The sequence below is a fragment of the Coffea eugenioides genome, chromosome 6 (genome assembly GCF_003713205.1).
Source record: "Coffea eugenioides isolate CCC68of chromosome 6, Ceug_1.0, whole genome shotgun sequence".
Taxonomy (NCBI): Eukaryota; Viridiplantae; Streptophyta; class Magnoliopsida; order Gentianales; family Rubiaceae; genus Coffea; species Coffea eugenioides.
This window is the reverse complement of record NC_040040.1, coordinates 1273849-1291019: the sequence shown is the minus strand read 5'-3', so window position 1 is coordinate 1291019 and position 17171 is coordinate 1273849. Positions and strand designations below refer to the sequence as shown.

The following is a 17171-nucleotide window of genomic DNA, read 5'->3' as shown; positions in this document are numbered from 1 at the left end:
AACCATATTTATAATAACTAACTTGACTAAATTTGTCCAGATAATTACAAAATACCTTGTGCAGGTATTTAAATCTTTTCATCCATGATGATGATGTAAGAAATGGGATCCAGTATTCTATCAGGGAGGGGAGTGAGACTTTCAGAAACCTCAAGGGAGATTTCTAAAATTATCTCATTTTTATACTAAGTATCCAAGCAATAGATTAGAGAGTAGATTAAACTTTAAGAAATGCAAGTACAAAAGTTATTTTGACTTCTCCTATCATCATCAATTTTCAGGTAAAGCATGCGCCAAGGTTGAAAATCGAAAGTGAGGCTGATAATTTCTAAATAGTTGCCATTTGTAAAATTAGTGTACGATGTAATGCTATCCATATCACGATGATATATACTACTACTTATGGTAGCACCTTTCTTAACCTGGCTGACTGGGAGTGTGAGTATGAGATTCGCAATTACGGGTACTAATAATAAGCATTATTAGCATTCCAGTTTTAGTTTCTGGCTTTCACAAAAAAAAAAAAGGCATAGAATAGAAGAGAAGGAACACAACAGTAGTGTTCAGGACATACCCTAATCATCAATGATTAATTAAAACATATAAATAATGATGGCAGGCTACCAGCGAGATATTTGGACCACAACACTTAGCCATGAAAAACGTGCAACCATTTTGGGTGCACGTGGAACGACGTCAACGTCACCACACCAGCGCAACTTCTGCTTTTCTTCTTTGATTTGTTTTTTTTTAGTGGCTCTCGTTTTTTAACTTTGAAGAAATCTGTTGTATTCTTGATGTTGAATGGGCCAAATGACTAATAATAATTGACTAGACAGAGGCACTACTGAAGGGTGATAACCCTTCAAAAGCAAGAGTCCACATTCAGTCACGGGATGGTTCTGCTTTAGAAAATGTTGACACCAAATCCTAACTCAAGTGCCCTCTTTATATACAGACAGTGTAGACGACACCCACATATGTGTTTTTACTCAACTTTTGTAGTAAAACTTGATGATATAAGACACATATGTGGGTAACGAGTTATTAATATTAAAACATAGAAAAAATAATTTGCTGAAATGTTACGTAGATTAATCATAAGCAGTAATTTATTTATGTAGATTTTTTTTTTTTTTTTAAAAAAAAAAAAATCAGTTTCATGGGAGACATAGGGTTTGTTTGGATAAGAATTTATTTGGATGATTTATTTGAAATAATTACTATAACACTTTTTATGATTTGATGTATGTGAGATAAAAAGGTGATTGGAAGATAAAAAGGTGATTGAAATTTGTGAAGCAAATCATTTTATTTCAAAACATTTCAATCCAAACACACCCTATAGAAAAGAATAGAAAAAAGGAGGAGTATACTAGTTTGGCTGGCGGTAGAATGACAACTGCAGTGCTCAAGGAGCTAGTGATAAGTATTACTAGTAATTAATACTACAAAGCAGTGCGAATTAGTAATAGGACAATTTGTGAAGTTATAGTAGCAGTACGCATTGAGAAATAAACAGCATAGAATACTCAATAGTCAATAGTGCGTGTGTGATCATCTGATGGCTAGTGCATATATATATATATACTGACACGACACTGACACTGACACTGACACTGACACTCGGGTGGGTTGGTACGTTTTTTTTTTCTTCTTCTTCTTCTATTGGAAAGGGAAGTGGCTACAGCAGCACCAGGGAGGGCAGTGCGGGTCCGCTCGTACGTATCATCAGAAAAAGCAAATTCCAGATTTAATCAGATTCCACGATGTGTAGAGTAGAGAGTGTCCATTAATCAATGTCCACCAAACCAAACTTGAAACTGCCACCACGATTTTTCGAAATTAAAAGAATAATAAGAAGAAGAAAGTGACCTAACACTTGGATGGAGACTTTGAGGTGTGAGGCGTCCATATAAAGTGGCATTACTAATTCAACTAAACTATCAATCCATGAATGAATGAATGTGTTATGTGCTGAAAACTGGAAGCGGCTGGCTAATCAACGTTTCTGCTGTCCCTTCTCTCCATTTCACGGACGGACCGCCTCTGCAAGAAACATAAATACTCCTACTAGAGCGTAACGCGCATCTACATCTACATGGGAGCTGCCGGAGTGATACTGTTGTTGGATGTCATATTAGTACCCACAACCCTCTTCCTTACAATCGGCTACCACGCTTATCTCTGGCACAGATTGAGGCATAAACCCTGTCTTGCCACCATAGGCCTCAACTCCATCAAAAGAAGATCTTGGTTGCAACAGCTCAACCAGGCAAGCAAAACCTATTTAGTATATACTCCCAAAACAACTTCTACTGCTACTGCTACTGCTACTATCAGGAGGATTATTAGAGAGTTATCATATCATCCCGTGCTTGCTAGTTATTTTTTTGTCACTCACTCATTTAACCATTACGTGAGGTAGTACCATATATATATATTTTTTTTTTTACTGCTCTATCTAATACTGGCTAGCGAGTGAAGTTGTAGTACTTGTGTACTATATATAGTCTGTCAGGACTCATTTTTGTTATTTTTTTTTGGGTTGGGTTCTTTTCCAAGGTGCAGGGAGATGAGAAGAAGGGGATGCTGGCCGTGCAAAGTCTGAGAAACACATTAATGGCGACTATACTGACGGCTATTGTGACCATTACAATAAGCCTGTGCCTGGCGGCTCTCGCCAATAACTCCTTCAACGGAGCAAATCACCTCCTCCCGAGCCTGAGGTTTCACGAGCCACCGCAATATTCCAGCACCAGCAGTAGTAGTATACTTTTGGGGGGGCTACATTCGGGGAAGATCGCTGCACTCAAGTGTGGGTCGGCGTCCTTCTTGCTGTTGGCTAGCTTCTTGTGCAGCGCGATGGGGCTTGGGTGCTTGATCGATGCCAACTTCTTGGTGAACGCCTTGGGGATGGACAGGGAGTTGTCGTCCTCCCCGGACCCGGAGTACACCCGGAGCATCATGGAGAGAGGGTTCAGGTTGGCAGTGGTGGGGAACCGGGTCCTGTGCATCACCTTCCCCCTACTCTTGTGGGTGATGTTCGGCCCTATCCCTTCGGCGCTCTCCTCTCTGGCCCTTCTTGGGGCACTCTACGAGCATGACTTTCCCGCCACATCTTTATCCTCCAAAATCAACAACAACTAGTACCTCTCTACTCAGTCACTACTAGTACTGACTACCGAGTGAGTGTATTCGTATTGTATCCATGCGAAGAGCCTTCTTCTTTACAGTATCAATAATCGCTAGTAGTAACCATACAGATTTAAAGTTTCATGCCAATCCAAATTTAGAGACCAAGGTGGCTATGTAATTAAATTAAGGAGAATATCTATCTGGGTATCAAAAAACTCAAATTTACTCGTCTGTTGATCATTGAAAGATGAGATACATCGTAGCAGGGATTCAAGAGTCGAGGAATGATTTTCGGAATCATTGAAAGGAAGGGGGAGGGCAATGGGAAAGGCATATGATTGATTGTACTAATTTTACGGTCTGGTCGCTGGTGAGAGGACACAAATGTATTAATTGTCCGTTGATAGTAGTGGTAATAAAATTCATGCTGGCACGCACGCTACGCTCGATGATTTCTGTTAGATACTCAGCTGCCATGAATTGCCTCCAAACCACATGGTTCAAAGTCTTGGCCGAGTTGTCACCGAAAATGATATCTCCGATACGATAACGGGATGAGATGATTCCGAGATACTTGACTCGCCAAGAACTCAATCAAAAAGCTTCCAATACGAATAGTCTCGGTCGAATCATTCCGAGTCAACTAGAAAATTTACATTTTACTGATTTTTTTTCTAATTTTTTATTATTTTTGTTGAACATACTTTTAAATATTATTCACACTTTTTAGAATATTAAATGCTTCAAAATTTACGTCTCACTGAAATCAATGTGGAACGATCCGGACCGCGACTTTGAACCATGGTGCCAACCTCGGTACGGACTATGCTAGAAAGGAAAGCGCTATTTCATTTTAGTTCAGCAAAATGTTATTTAGTATTCATCCAGTAGTCGTTGTAGTGTTACAAGTATTAATACGGCACCTTTAATAAGCAAAGTAATTAATTAATCACCTTATCATGATATTGACCATGTAGAGGCGTGTGTCTATACACATACGTATTTTTTATATGGTAGAGGATGCAGTGCTTGTATATATACCTCCTATTGAAGTCACTGGCGGAATCACATGTTTTTTTCCCCCTCTTTTCCCAAATCATCCTGACTACTGACTACATACTTTTTTAACCCATTTCCCGCTTTCCCATTAGATTCATTTACGAAAACTAAACTACAAAAATTCCTTTTCAGATTCTTCTTCGGCAGAGATTCTTTTTAAGATGGCAAAGAATGACAAAGTTCACAAACACATAACAGCGTCAAGTTACATATCTACAAGTAGCCGTAGAGCTTTACTCCTACAAATGCTACATTTCCGTTGCTAACTCGACAATATTCCACTTCTAACGTATAGGAAGACCCCGGCCCCCCTCCCCCCACACAAAAACGAGAGAGAGAGAGAGAGAGACTCAGCTTCCACAACATGTCCATATTGCACCATCTGCTTGTCCAACATACAACTTTGATTCATCATCTCTAGCATGTCGCATAACAACAGATTAGAGGGCTTCAAATAAGTCCTCAGTGGGTCAAAAACGCAAAGCTTGGCTTGCTAGTATCTTCTTTTTGTCAACCAATAGCCGTTTGGATTATTCAATGGCTTAAAAAAGTTCTGGTGGAATGGAAGATTAAGAATTCAAACCTTAACTCCCTTCCATTGTTATACAACAATACAGTGCATTGTATCAACTATTCAACATGCGTAACCAGCACATCTCCGAATGGAATACACACGCAAAGAAAGAAATTTCAATGTTATTACCCCGGAAAGCACCCTCTTCAAAGAAGAAGAAGAAGAAGAAGGAAAGAGCGTAAATAAAGATTAACTCCAAAACCTTCTTGACTAGTGTGCTTTGTTGGGAGAATGGATCGGCTAATGCTTTTTTTTTTTTTTTTTAAAATTGAGCTGGAACCCGTAAGCTCCTCATGCAAAAGGGATCCGTCAGGACCTCATTATCTCCTTCTGGACTTGCTCGCCCACAGAGTACCATTTACAAACAATTACATACCACTTCGTTCTCTCCTGACTGGGAGTTTCAGCTAAAAAGCACTCTTTCTTTCTTTATACTAGGTTGTTTAAGATTGAAACGTCGGCCTTTAGCGTACGCAAACAGTTTATCTAAGCTCTTTTAACACAACTTGTGATTTTACATTACACTACTGTACACTACACCTCTCTCTCTCTCCCCTCGCCCCACCCCCAACCCCCGGGGAGGGCTAAATTTCCCTTTGCCCCAACTTAAGAAAATTACCTAAATTTTGATCCCTCATAATCAGCATTGCATCTCACTTGAGCCAACAGCCCCACCTACTAGGCATTAGCATGGTTTTCAACTGCGTTCTCCTCAATCCAGTCCTAGCCCTCATCTGGACGATCACACGTCCCTTTGGTGTGAAACAAGCCTAAAATTTTCATAACCATATTTTGTGAGCAGTGGTTTTATGTGACCTGGCAAGTGGCAACAGGTCCACCAACTCATCTGAAACATTCAAAAATCAAAATCATCAGGATTTTCCTGTAGGAAAAGGTTAGCCCATCAAAGCTTATGCAATGGAAGCAACAATTTCTGTAGAGTCTATAGGAGGTCAATTTCCTCTACTTATCCCTCTAATATCAGGCATCAAAGTTCAGAACAAGTGCCAAAAATAAGATACAGTAAACCAATTCCAAACGTTGAAAAGAGGGAAGAGAGGGAAGACAGACGTGTACATACATGCACAGTCATACATAAAAAAAAACTACAGAACATGTTAGTTATCATAACAAGGTAGTACTTGTCTAAATGACCTGGTCCACCACATTTCCATGCTTAGTAATGCTGTTTCTAATAGGAGTTTCCTAAAACTTCATGGCGAAAGAGGTACTAACTCCTGTCTGGACAATGACACTGTAACAAATCCCTTCAATTGATCTAAGGGCTGTGTATGAGAATCACCAAAAAGAGACCTATAGGTTCAGTTGTGCTTGGCCAAGGAACCTTCTCAGTGGATGGATTTTTTGAGCTCCCATCACTTGCAATGTCACCCTTATCATGCAGATAGAACAGGAAAAGGTCAATATCAACTGCTACGAGACTGCAGAGTTCCCACTTCAGTTCACATTTCCATTACTTGGACCCAAAGGGAAATATATTCTGCACACATTTGCTTTTGTGAAACCTTTTCCCCAGTCATGATGATTCAATAAATGCAAGCGAACTATACTTTCATGCATCACTCCTAGTCATCCAAAGTTCAGATCTTAAACAACTGAGGAATCTAATGAAATTAATAACAACATTTCAATCCGCCAAGAACTTATTGGCAATGATTGACTACGACTGCCTCCCTTAGGTGTGCACTGACCAACATCTGAGGAAGCAATTGTAATATAGACCAACCATCATATAAATGCTTGATTAAACACTTGCAATGAGAAAACCCAAATTCCTGTTCATTCAATACAATCTTGGACCTATGAAATCAAACTAAATAATAAAAGAAGTAGATCACTGAGGTTGTGGAAAATAATATTATACAAAGAAATATGCTTGTCTTAGCATATGAAAATAAATACATGGGTACCCAAAATACATATGCAGACCCATAATGGGGAATATCCTACAAACAGTACTACCACATTGCCTAAGAATGGTCAAACACACTCTGCCTACTTTAAACACTGGTTTAGGGATAATAAACTAATAGAAACATGTTTGGTGTCAATATAGAAAAGTTATCCTATAAATATATATAGGTTTCAAACTAGCTGCAGTTCTAAAAACACATAAATAATAGACCAGTTTAGATGGGAATCACCATGTTTAATGCTGTGTTAGTTAACTAGTTGTTTAATCAGTGTTAGGTTTTGCCGTGGAAGTGATGACATAATTGCATAAATACTGTTCTCCATGAGAAAGGGTTATGACAAAACTAGATATTTGCTCTTACATCACCTTTTCTCTGGAATTCCATGGGTAAAGCCACATATGCAACAAATGGAAGAGAAGCTCTATCAAAACAAGGTTAATTGACCCAAGAGATGACAAGTCAGCTTGAGCCTTGATCTCGCCTTGATCCAAGATAACAAGGTCTCTTTCCCAGTATCTCTGCTTCTCTAGCAATCATGATATCTGAAGGCCAGAAAGTTTGATATATAACTTTAAGAACAAAGCGGGGAAGCAATCCGAGAACTGTTATAAGCAAAATGGAGAGCCAATACATAGGCGACTTTGCCAGATGGTATATTGTGCTGCAAAGATACAAGTGAAAAGGTCTGAGACTATAGAATGCCAGAGATGTAATTGTCCGTTGTGTAATTGGCAACTATGAGATTGCAGATAAACTAACCCGTAATTGGCGAATGTAGGTATAGAATCCAATACCAAAACACAGCCATAAGTGATGAGTATTGAACCCCATACGGAAAGGTGAGTGTATATTACCCATCGCTGAACATCCATTGCCAAGTGAATATTAACAAGGATAACAACAGCAACAGTCCACAAGCTACCCATACTCCAAATGTCAACACTGCTGTCCTTATAGGTGAACAAAGGCACATAAAAAAGAACAAGGCTCTGCCACAGTGTGTCAATCATTGTGAGCCAGAAGAGGCGCATATTGTAACTCTCCTGTCTGTGGCCTGCAGCGTAGAGTTTAGGATACTGGAGTAGTGTCTTACAACTTAGATCCTTGTCAAGAATACCAACAACAATTGTAGGCACAGAAGTATAGATAACAGAATAAAATACACTACTCCAGTCTGTCAAGGCAGAGGTAGTCGAAAATGCTGTGCACAATATATACCTGGAAATTGTAGCAAAATGAAGGTAACTAAAGGATGTCCTGTATAGCAAGAGCAATCATCCAGACAAGAATCAAGAAAAATCATAATGATGGCAGTCATTCCAACCATGAAACTCAAGAACATAACGCACGATAAAATAGTCAACACAGTGCGGGGAACACCCGATCGCAAGCAATTTAACAAATCATGACAATCCTACTCCATTAGCATTTTCCAAACCCTAGTCCGAACTACCACAGCCCCCTTTCCTCCTTTTTTATCAGAAAGCATATGGAAAAGATTAGTCAAATGAATAAGAAAGCATTTAACAAATCTAAAGATTAGTTATTTGGAAAGAAACAGTAGCCAATTGATCCACACCATTGATGTGAGTAATAATTGGCAATGGAAAAGTAAAAAAGCATCACAAAAAATCAATTAAAATTTTCCCACAATTAGGAAAAAGTAAGCATATGCAGCAGGTCAGCTTTCACAAGCTTGTTCTGTCAAATACTCTTTAAGCTTGTTACCAATTTTCTCAGAAGTTATTATGAAGATAGTCAAAATTTTGAAGAAAAAAAATTATTTCTGAACAGGGACTTCAATATATTGATGGAAAGGACAAGAAGAACACAACACACAACCAAGAGAAACTTGACACACCAGAAAAGCATGAGTACAAAAACAGCATTTCGGTAGAAGTTGTAGAGAACCAAAAAACCAATCCGTTGATAATTCCAATGCCCATGCACCAAAAGCAAGCGCTTCAGAAAGCGAAACTGTCCCATAGCAAAATCTGATGCCATCACTGCTTGACGCCCTTCCTGACCGCATATTCCAACACCAACATCCGCCATTTGGATCATGGAAACATCATTTGCCCCTGCCAAAAAAGAAAAAATTGGATCCAGGCACAAGCGAATTAACCTAAATGGTTTAATTATTCTGGTAGGCCTTGCTAAGACTTTGGAGCTTTTACTTACCTTTTCTATCCTCCTACAAAACCTATCCTATCCAACCTAAATTAAAACACCACACAGGAAAAGCAGTTAAGACTACCTTGATCGCTAAATTCAGTCTTGCAAAGCAAAATTATCAGTTCCCATGTAGAAACAAAAAACTAAACAAGTAAACACACAATCTCCTGTGACTGATAATTCGGTTCCACAGCACAAAAATTAAAACCAAAAAAGAAATTATCTTAAATAATCAACTCACCATCACCTATTGCAAGAGTCATATCATCAGTCCGACTCTTAATTAGGTCAACTATCCCAGCCTTTTGCAGAGGCGCAACACGACAGCATAGCACAACCCTACATGCAGTTGCAATGTCGAATAACTGTAGAAACATTAGCAACAATACCAAGTAAGATAGCATTATGAGAGTAGTAAGCAAATTTCCGACTCACGAAACTGTCCATAGAACTCAAGGAAATCTGAAAATAAACACTAAAAATACAACATGGTCAAAACTTCACACACAACTGAAAATATCACATTAAATCTTTAAAAAGATCAAGAAGAATTCATACCTCAGATTCCAGATCCTTCTCCAATATGTATACCAGGCTACTCCCATCAATTATGAGAGCTAAAGGTGCATGTAAAGATCCTTCTTCCAGTCCACCGTGCTGCTGGGGAGAGTTCGGAAACTTCATATCAACAGGAATCTCAAGGTAGTCTCTTTCTGCATCTCTTGTCCATTTCAAATCCTGGTTATTGCGATATTTCAAAACATATTTGGCCTTTGCATCAAACAAGAGTTTTCTGCATTCATTTTCTGAATTTCCATTTATTATAATCTGTTGCATTTCTGCCGTCAATAGCTTACAAGAAAGACCGATCGAAATTGCAGTCTCTTGCTTATCTCCAGTAAGTACCCACACTTTTATTCCAGCCTGTCGCAGAGACTCGATAGCTTCCGGAACACCTTCTTGTAGCTTGTCCTCAATAGCTGTGGCACCAAGAAGAGTTAAGTTGCATTCAATAAGTGATGCTGTCTGACGCAGCTTTATAGTTCTGTCAGTCAACGATGTGCTAGCATCTTGGTACATGCATTGCCACTCCTTAAGCTCTTCGCTTGAAAGATTCCTGGAAGCAACTACGAGGGTACGTAAGCCTTCAGATGAATATTCAGTCAAATGACTCTGAGTTGCATGTCTTCTATGATCATCCGTTGCAGCATCTTTCCTTAAGATGCTGAACATCGACGTATCAGCCCCTTTCACCAATACCTTGACATCATTATTTGGAAATCTGATAACCACAGACATTCTTTTACGCACACTGTCAAACTCATGCAAACCCAGGACATCCAACCTGCACTATCCATGGACATTATAAGATAGACTAAGCTACAAAAACAAGATTAACCTAAATGAGAAGGCCAAAAAATAAGAAGGCAAAAAAGAAACACAGTAGTTGTAGAAAAAGACCACAATACGCATAAATAGAAAAGAAGTCAGGGGTAGTTGACATCTATAATTGGACAAGGTTTGGGTAATAGAGACTTAATCTTGGTAACCCAAGTGCAATAGCGCATTCCATCTATTTATGTTCTTAATACCAACAGTCAATGACAGTTTGACATCGAAGGTGGCATCTAGAGAGCCCAAACAACCCCACTTTTCAGAAAGAGATTGGTACTTGGCAGGGCTAATTTGCCATCTGCCTATTCTGGGGTGCTTATAATCAACTCATTGTAATTTTCTTTAAAGCTAGAAGCTTTTTGAGATGGTCTTCTTTACTTTTGACTTCTCATTTATTATAAGCCGATTATGCAAAGCAGGCCTTGAGGTTTAATCACAGCTTTTAGCTTTTAAAAACACCTAGAAGGAGAAAAATGCTTTCAATTTTTTTTCAACACATTGTCAGCAATCAATAATTCATAATCAGCATAAAATGTCGAAAGCAACCAACAACAGGCCATATTTGCACTTGCGAGGTCATGGAAATGAATTTAGACCCAACTCAAAAATGGCTTATTAGCATTGGAGGTCCAGTTAGAAGGTAGCAACACCTAGCCAGAGAAAGGTAATTATGATAAACTTCTGACTGCAAATCACACATCTACGTTACCAAAGACAAATACACACGTCAGAAATCAAATAATTCATAATCAGCATAAAAAAGCTAAAAGCAACTGATAATAGGCCCTATTTATGAGTGTGAGGTCATTCTTCTTAGGTATGAGTGACAAGTCACCACAACGTAATCCTTCTTCACATGGGAAAAATGTTATACCCAGCTGAAGATGGCTTAATAGAATTAGAGGTCCAGTTTGAAGATAGCAACACCTAGCCAGAGAAACAGCAATTATGATGAACTTCTGACCAGGAGTCATAAATCTATGTTACGAAAGTCAAATTCACAACACACCATGTTGAGCTTAACTTGAAAGTTTGAAAGTGTAACAAGTTCAAATTTTCTCCACCTTGCTAAGTGAAAGAAGCATCACTTCAGTGCAATTAAATCTGCAGCTCAGAGCAAGGGAACAATCAACTAGAAAAATAAGCAAGGCAGAGAGAAAACAACAAATTTTTTTTTTTTCGCCTGCCACACAATTTAGGAGGGCTCAATATTGCATCTTAATTCATATTGTCAACAAAACCTAAGACCATTCATGTTTTCCCAGTCATCCAATCCAATTTACCCTCAATATGCATAGAGATTAACCATTTCCTCCATTTTACATCTCACCATCTACTTTTCATCTTATGAATTTAGAACCCTTGAAGAATGCAGACCATCATTAACAAATGAAACTATATCAGACAGGCATAATTCAAACACCTAAAATATGGCAGAGACTACAAATGATCAAAAAAATTAATTAGCTCTGAAAATACAGCATAAATGAATACGCAAAGTAGCAAGGGGGTGAGAGTATTTGGCAACACCACAAACACCAATCAAATTAGAGTTTTAAGACAGTGTATGGCATGTTCAGAGCAAAGACCCTCGTTCTTTTAATCTTCAACATTCTTTTAAAAGGCAACATAAGACCAAACATATTAACAAATAAACTTCTGGGGCAGAAATGGTCACCATTATAAAAACAGGTAAAAGAAGAAACCTGATTTGAGCAAGTCCTCTACCTTAGTTTCTCACCATTCACATCAATCACAATATGCCCAGATGTCCTCTCGAAAAGAGTATAACCATAAGCAGAAGCAGCAGCAACCAAGGCTTGTTCATCAGGTGACTCACCCTGATAATCAATGGTCACAACATTGTCACAACAGTCACTTTCTGCTTCGCTTGAAGATGGACTACGAGCAAGAATAGGAATCACAGTGTTACATGCTGACAGTGTCAGAAAAAACTCATGCGCAAATGCTCTTTCCTCACTTGACAGTTCTTTATGCAACAATTCCAGTAGTTCAAAATCAGCAATAATTTCTGATTTAAGCTTCCATCTTCTTCGGCCCAGGAGGGCTGACTTTCGTTCCCCTGCAGAAGTTCATTGAAACAAAATATACAATCATTTAGAGACAACATTAAGCACACACTACTGAAATAAAATTCTGTTCAAACATAATGATTAAATTTTTCTGATCCCCGAAAGAGAGGTCAGAAAGAACCACAGGATAAGCTGCAAGTCAGGTGAGCCTCCTTTCCATAGCAGCAAAACTACTGGTCAGCCCAAAGATGATAGAGAAAGGATCCCAAGCAAATTTTATAAGTTATACATCAAGAAGGTTGCAAAGTTCCATATGACATAGAGATTTTAGCAAGCCCCATTACAAGCAATTAAATGAAGATAACTGAACAAGGTAAATTATAAGGTTAAACATTATATCCATTTACCATGGCATGTTAGCTAGACCCCTACTCCCCTGCGTAATACTGGATATTAGTTGTCATTTAGCAAATAGCACAAACTAAGCATATATGGCTTCTCCAAGCAAAAGAGAAGCTCCACACAGCACATAAATTTCCACAAAGCATTACTATAGCAATCAGGGAAAAAACATAGAGGCGTAAATTTCATTAAGTCATACACAGAAGATTTCACAAATTCAAGTTTAAAGAATATTCAAAAAGGTCCAAACGAAGGCAATAGCTCCTATAAGTGCAGGTCTAGTATTCATTACGCCACTTATCATTATCAGGCATGCTACCTCCTAATCCGATTGCTCCAGGACTCAAACATTCAGGTCAAATGCATATTGAAAGTACCCTTTTCACAGAAAAATTAACATATTGAACATAAAGCACTTTGAATAATTAAATTTCTATGAATTCAAAACATGCATTCACATACTATCTTGGCCAAAAAAAAAAGGAGAATGACATAATAATTAGAAAAAGTTCAACAAACTTAGGTATGTATTCAGAACATAAATCACATGTATTAGTTATACCTCCTATATTGGTGCCCTCCAATGTCCCAGTCATCGAAAGGGACCTGCCATAACTTTTCCCGCAAACACTCGCTCTTCTGAATTCCATCCTGTTTTCAGTAAGTGTTCCCGTCTTATCAGAAAATACATAGCGGATTTGACCTAAATCCTCATTAATATTTAAGGATCTGCACTGGAACCTTGAACCGGAGCTATTATCATACATATGCCTGTCACCAATCATGAAATATGACTGTCCTAACCGAACCAGCTCCATGGTGATGTAGAGAGATATGGGTATCATTATCTGGAAAACTATTATAGAACTCAAAAAGGAGAAGAAGGCCTCCATCGGAATCCCATAAAATTTGTATGGCCTGCCAGGAGATTTTCCATTTGGAAAGTAAGTCCTCCTGTAATAAGGTAATGTATCAAGCTGATTCTTATGGCGTTTAAGCCACAGACCCATCCCTATTCCAACAACCAGGCACATGGTTAAGAGGAAAACAGACAACCAAAAAGTTTCTCGATTCATGTAGGTCTCCAATCTACTCCTTTTAGATGGAGATGAAGCACTGTTTAGCATAGCTTTAGTCTCCTGTCCGGCATAAACCACCACGCCAATTACCCATTCTGTGTTCTTCAGCTGACAGCCACGCAAAATGATGTTTGATTGGGTTAGTGGGAACCTTTGGCCCTTTATCTCCATGTTGGCTGTGAACTCGTATATATTCCTGTTAGGTTGTTCGCATCTAATAACCCCAGAAATGGTAGTCCCTTCAAGAACTAACTTACTTGTTTCTTGCCTAGCATACCGGGTCTTCAGGTTTGACTCCCCATCCAAGTTCATTGTCTGTATATAAGCAATTCCACTTGGATCACTGGTCCCAAGCAGCACCACATCACAAGGAATGCTCTCATCAGCACAGATCTTCACAACCTCACCAGCCTGCATCTTTTTCCATCTCTTATGTTGGAATTCACTGGCTTGAAGCACTAGAGCCTCCCGGTTATTTTCATTCCTGTCTGACCTGTGCCTTCGCCAATCCTCATAACCATCTTTTATAGCTGTTACAGAAAGCACAAAAAGCAGAGGAAAAAGAGAGACTGTTCTCCCAAAAACAGCAAGAGGTGGAAGCTGGTTCAGTGCGGCAATGGCAAGGAAGTATAAATAGGCAACACGGTGAAACTGAATAAAGAGATTCTTAGGCAGAAAGTTTAAAATTGTATACTTGCTGGTTCGAATCTCATTCCCAGAGAACTCAAATTTATGGTTAGTCTTCTTTGGATCATTAATGTGGATCAATCTAGGGTTATCATGGTGCATTACGTTATCTTCCAACTGCATGCTCTTGTGTCTACTCCTCTGAGATTTATTCAACTTATCCTGAACCCGAGATGAAGCCCTAGACAAGTCAAGTTGGGTGGCTCTGGTAGAAGTTGACTGAGATGAAGCCACCGGGGATTGCACTGAAGAAACTTCAAAGGAAGCGATATCATGGTGAGCATCCATGGCTCCACCCCACGAAACCAGGCGTTTCCTCTCTCTCCAAGGACATTCCACTTGAAATTCCCGGTGGAACCGAAGCTCAGCGGAACAGAACCCCTTCCCCTTTGTGGCAGCAGGATGTCGAACAGATTCGTCAGGAAAACCTATCCGTCTAAGTGGGGAAAAATTGGAGTCCAACTCGTCCTCCTTCAAAGTGTACAGAGTGGTAATACTACTGGTATGTTGAGGTGGGTCGTCAAAAGCTGCTGCTGCTGAGGAAGGTGGTGATGAGGTAGTATGACGTTTAAGGAGGTGAGGATGAGAATAAAGGTCAGGTGGCTCAGATGAAGATAGCAATGGTTTGCCCGATGTCATAAATAGCAGTCCTCCAACAGAGACGCATCGGATATGATAAAACTAAAACAACACATTAATATAGCAGAAGATTTAGAGCAGAGATTAACTACAAAATTGACTACCCAATACGTGTGTTCTACACACTACCCCGCCATTTGGTACAAAATCCCGGAGGACACCCATTATTGGGGATGGACTTTCCGTCCAAGTTACCGTCCACATTTGACTTAAAGAAGCAAGGACAAAAAGTACGCAAGGGAGAAACCAACATATTCATGCTCAATGAACCATTGCTTTTATTTTTCCCCCGATTTTCAAATCACATATATCAACTTGCTCGCACAAAAAATCAAGGAAATCGAAAAAAAATTCTTGTTTTATTCCTAAAATTTAAATAAAAGAAATGAGGTTTGTTGTGGAAAAGCAGCAGATACTGAAGCACCCCGGAAAAGGAGGTAGGTTACAAGGGGAAGAAATACACAGAGCTGACCTCTCGGCTGTTGTGGTATTCCTTAGAGTGTGGTGGTTGGTATTCTGGCAAAAGGGAGGTGGGTGTTTAGCAGCAAAGGCAGCGGCAGGGAAAGACGGAAAAAACTCGAAAGTCGAGAAAAATGGGAGATCAAACAGAAGCTGAAAGTTGAGGAGGAACGGAGGAGAAAGGAGTCCAGAAGCGAAAAACAAACCTCCTCCTGCTTGGCGCTTTTCTAAACTGCAAATACCAAAACTGCAAAACAAGAAAGAGACAGAAGAAATTAAATGAAAAAGAAGAGAGAGTATATAACCGTTGTACAAATAAGCAATAACCCCAACAATGCAGATGAATGAGAATTGAGAAGAAGAAGATGATGATACCAAATATGAATTATGGAGAATGCGAATCATAAGAGGCCTGCCAAAACATCTAATCGGAAAAAAAAAAAAGGAGAAGACAAAAAAAGAGAGGGAAGGGGGGGGGGGCAAACCTGGGGGCGTGAAATGATGGAGGGTTTTGTTGGGTTGGGAGAGAGCAGAGAAAGGCGGAATCTGGGAATTGTGGATCTGGATGAAGCGTTAACGGCGTAGGTCGGATGATAGGAATTAATGTAGGTGTAATGGTGGAGATTGAATAAGAGGTGGAGAGAAAGAGGGTGTTTGGGTTGGGGAAGCCATAAATTGGTGCAGCAGCAGAGGAGGAACAACAACAATAACAAGAAGAAGAAGAAGAAGAAGGACAAGCAAACAAAAAGGTCAGATCTGGCCGTCCGATCGATCCCAAAAAATTAGAAAAACAACCCACCGCTCCGTATCAAAGACTCGGGATGATTTTCTCTCCGTCCCTCCTAGGTGCTTGTTTTGTTATTTTGATGGTGCACTGCCACCGACTCCCCCACCCCGGTGCCTCCCACGAGTCCATTTTTCTATTTTCAGTTTTCATTTTTAAAAAAAAAGGGTTATTATCGCTTTAATCACTTTAGTATTTGGTGCTAATTTCCCCTTTAATATCAATTTTTAATCACTCAAGAGTCAAGACTAACGATCAAACTTAACAAAATTTACCAATTCAATTGAAAAGACATATTTAATTCTTAAATTATTATCAATTTATCCTAATAAACCTATTATCAGTTTACCCCTTAGAGTTATTTTTTAGACAATTTATCCTACCATTAAACTAATTTAGCAAATTAAAAATTTTAAAATAAAGTACCTTCCTCTTTGTATAATAAAAATAATATAAAAATTTGGAGTAATTTTTTGCCTTTTAATTATCAAGGAAAAAAGTCAAAATATTAATCTATTTCTTCTTGACAATCTTATTAATATTAAAAATATAGAAAGATAGGAGAGAGACAAAGAGAGGGAAATAGATCTGAATACTCTTTTTAAAAAATACAAATAAGAAAGAATTCAATATTTTTATTATTTTAAAAAAAATTTGTTTGCCACCTAATTCCAATTCTGATTTCGATGACATTAAAGTAATACAATGATACTAGATTTTTCGTTATTTTCTTTCTTTGCAAACTCTAATTTTCTATCTCATTCTCTTCTATCTCATTTTCTTTTCATAATATTAATAAGTGTGAAAAAA

At 38.7% G+C, this 17171-nt stretch overlaps 2 protein-coding genes across 6 annotated transcripts; one reads left to right on the top strand and one right to left on the bottom strand.

Annotated features, from left to right (window-relative positions):
* The first annotated feature begins 1962 nt into the window (after positions 1 to 1962).
* Positions 1963 to 3575, top strand: LOC113774970. 2 transcript variants are annotated; one of them, XM_027319645.1, is made up of 2 exons: positions 1963 to 2275; positions 2572 to 3575. In XM_027319645.1, exons 1-2 carry the CDS (start codon positions 2102 to 2104, stop codon positions 3148 to 3150), a joined length of 753 nt encoding a protein of 250 aa, XP_027175446.1. In that variant the 5' UTR covers positions 1963 to 2101; the 3' UTR covers positions 3151 to 3575. The 2 variants fall into 2 exon arrangements, with proteins under 2 accessions (XP_027175446.1, XP_027175445.1); XM_027319644.1 differs by having other exon boundaries at positions 2566 to 3575.
* A 1469-nt stretch (positions 3576 to 5044) lies between these two features.
* LOC113774916 (phospholipid-transporting ATPase 1-like) lies at positions 5045 to 16397 on the bottom strand. Of its 4 annotated transcripts, none has more exons than XR_003468842.1 (9): positions 16063 to 16397; positions 13276 to 15824; positions 12007 to 12361; positions 9442 to 10228; positions 9125 to 9248; positions 8570 to 8789; positions 7468 to 7926; positions 7074 to 7369; positions 5045 to 5618 (listed from the first exon to the last, which is right to left on the bottom strand). XR_003468842.1 is itself a non-coding variant. In XM_027319568.1 (8 exons), the coding sequence occupies exons 2-8, from the start codon at positions 15116 to 15118 to the stop codon at positions 7168 to 7170; spliced, it is 3990 nt and encodes a 1329-aa protein (XP_027175369.1). In that variant the 5' UTR covers positions 15119 to 15824; positions 16063 to 16397; the 3' UTR covers positions 6575 to 7167. The 4 variants fall into 4 exon arrangements, 2 of the variants coding, with proteins under 2 accessions (XP_027175369.1, XP_027175370.1); XR_003468843.1 differs by lacking the exon at positions 5045 to 5618 and adding an exon at positions 5704 to 6272; XM_027319568.1 differs by lacking the exon at positions 5045 to 5618 and having other exon boundaries at positions 6575 to 7369.
* Positions 16398 to 17171: the final 774 nt, after the last annotated feature.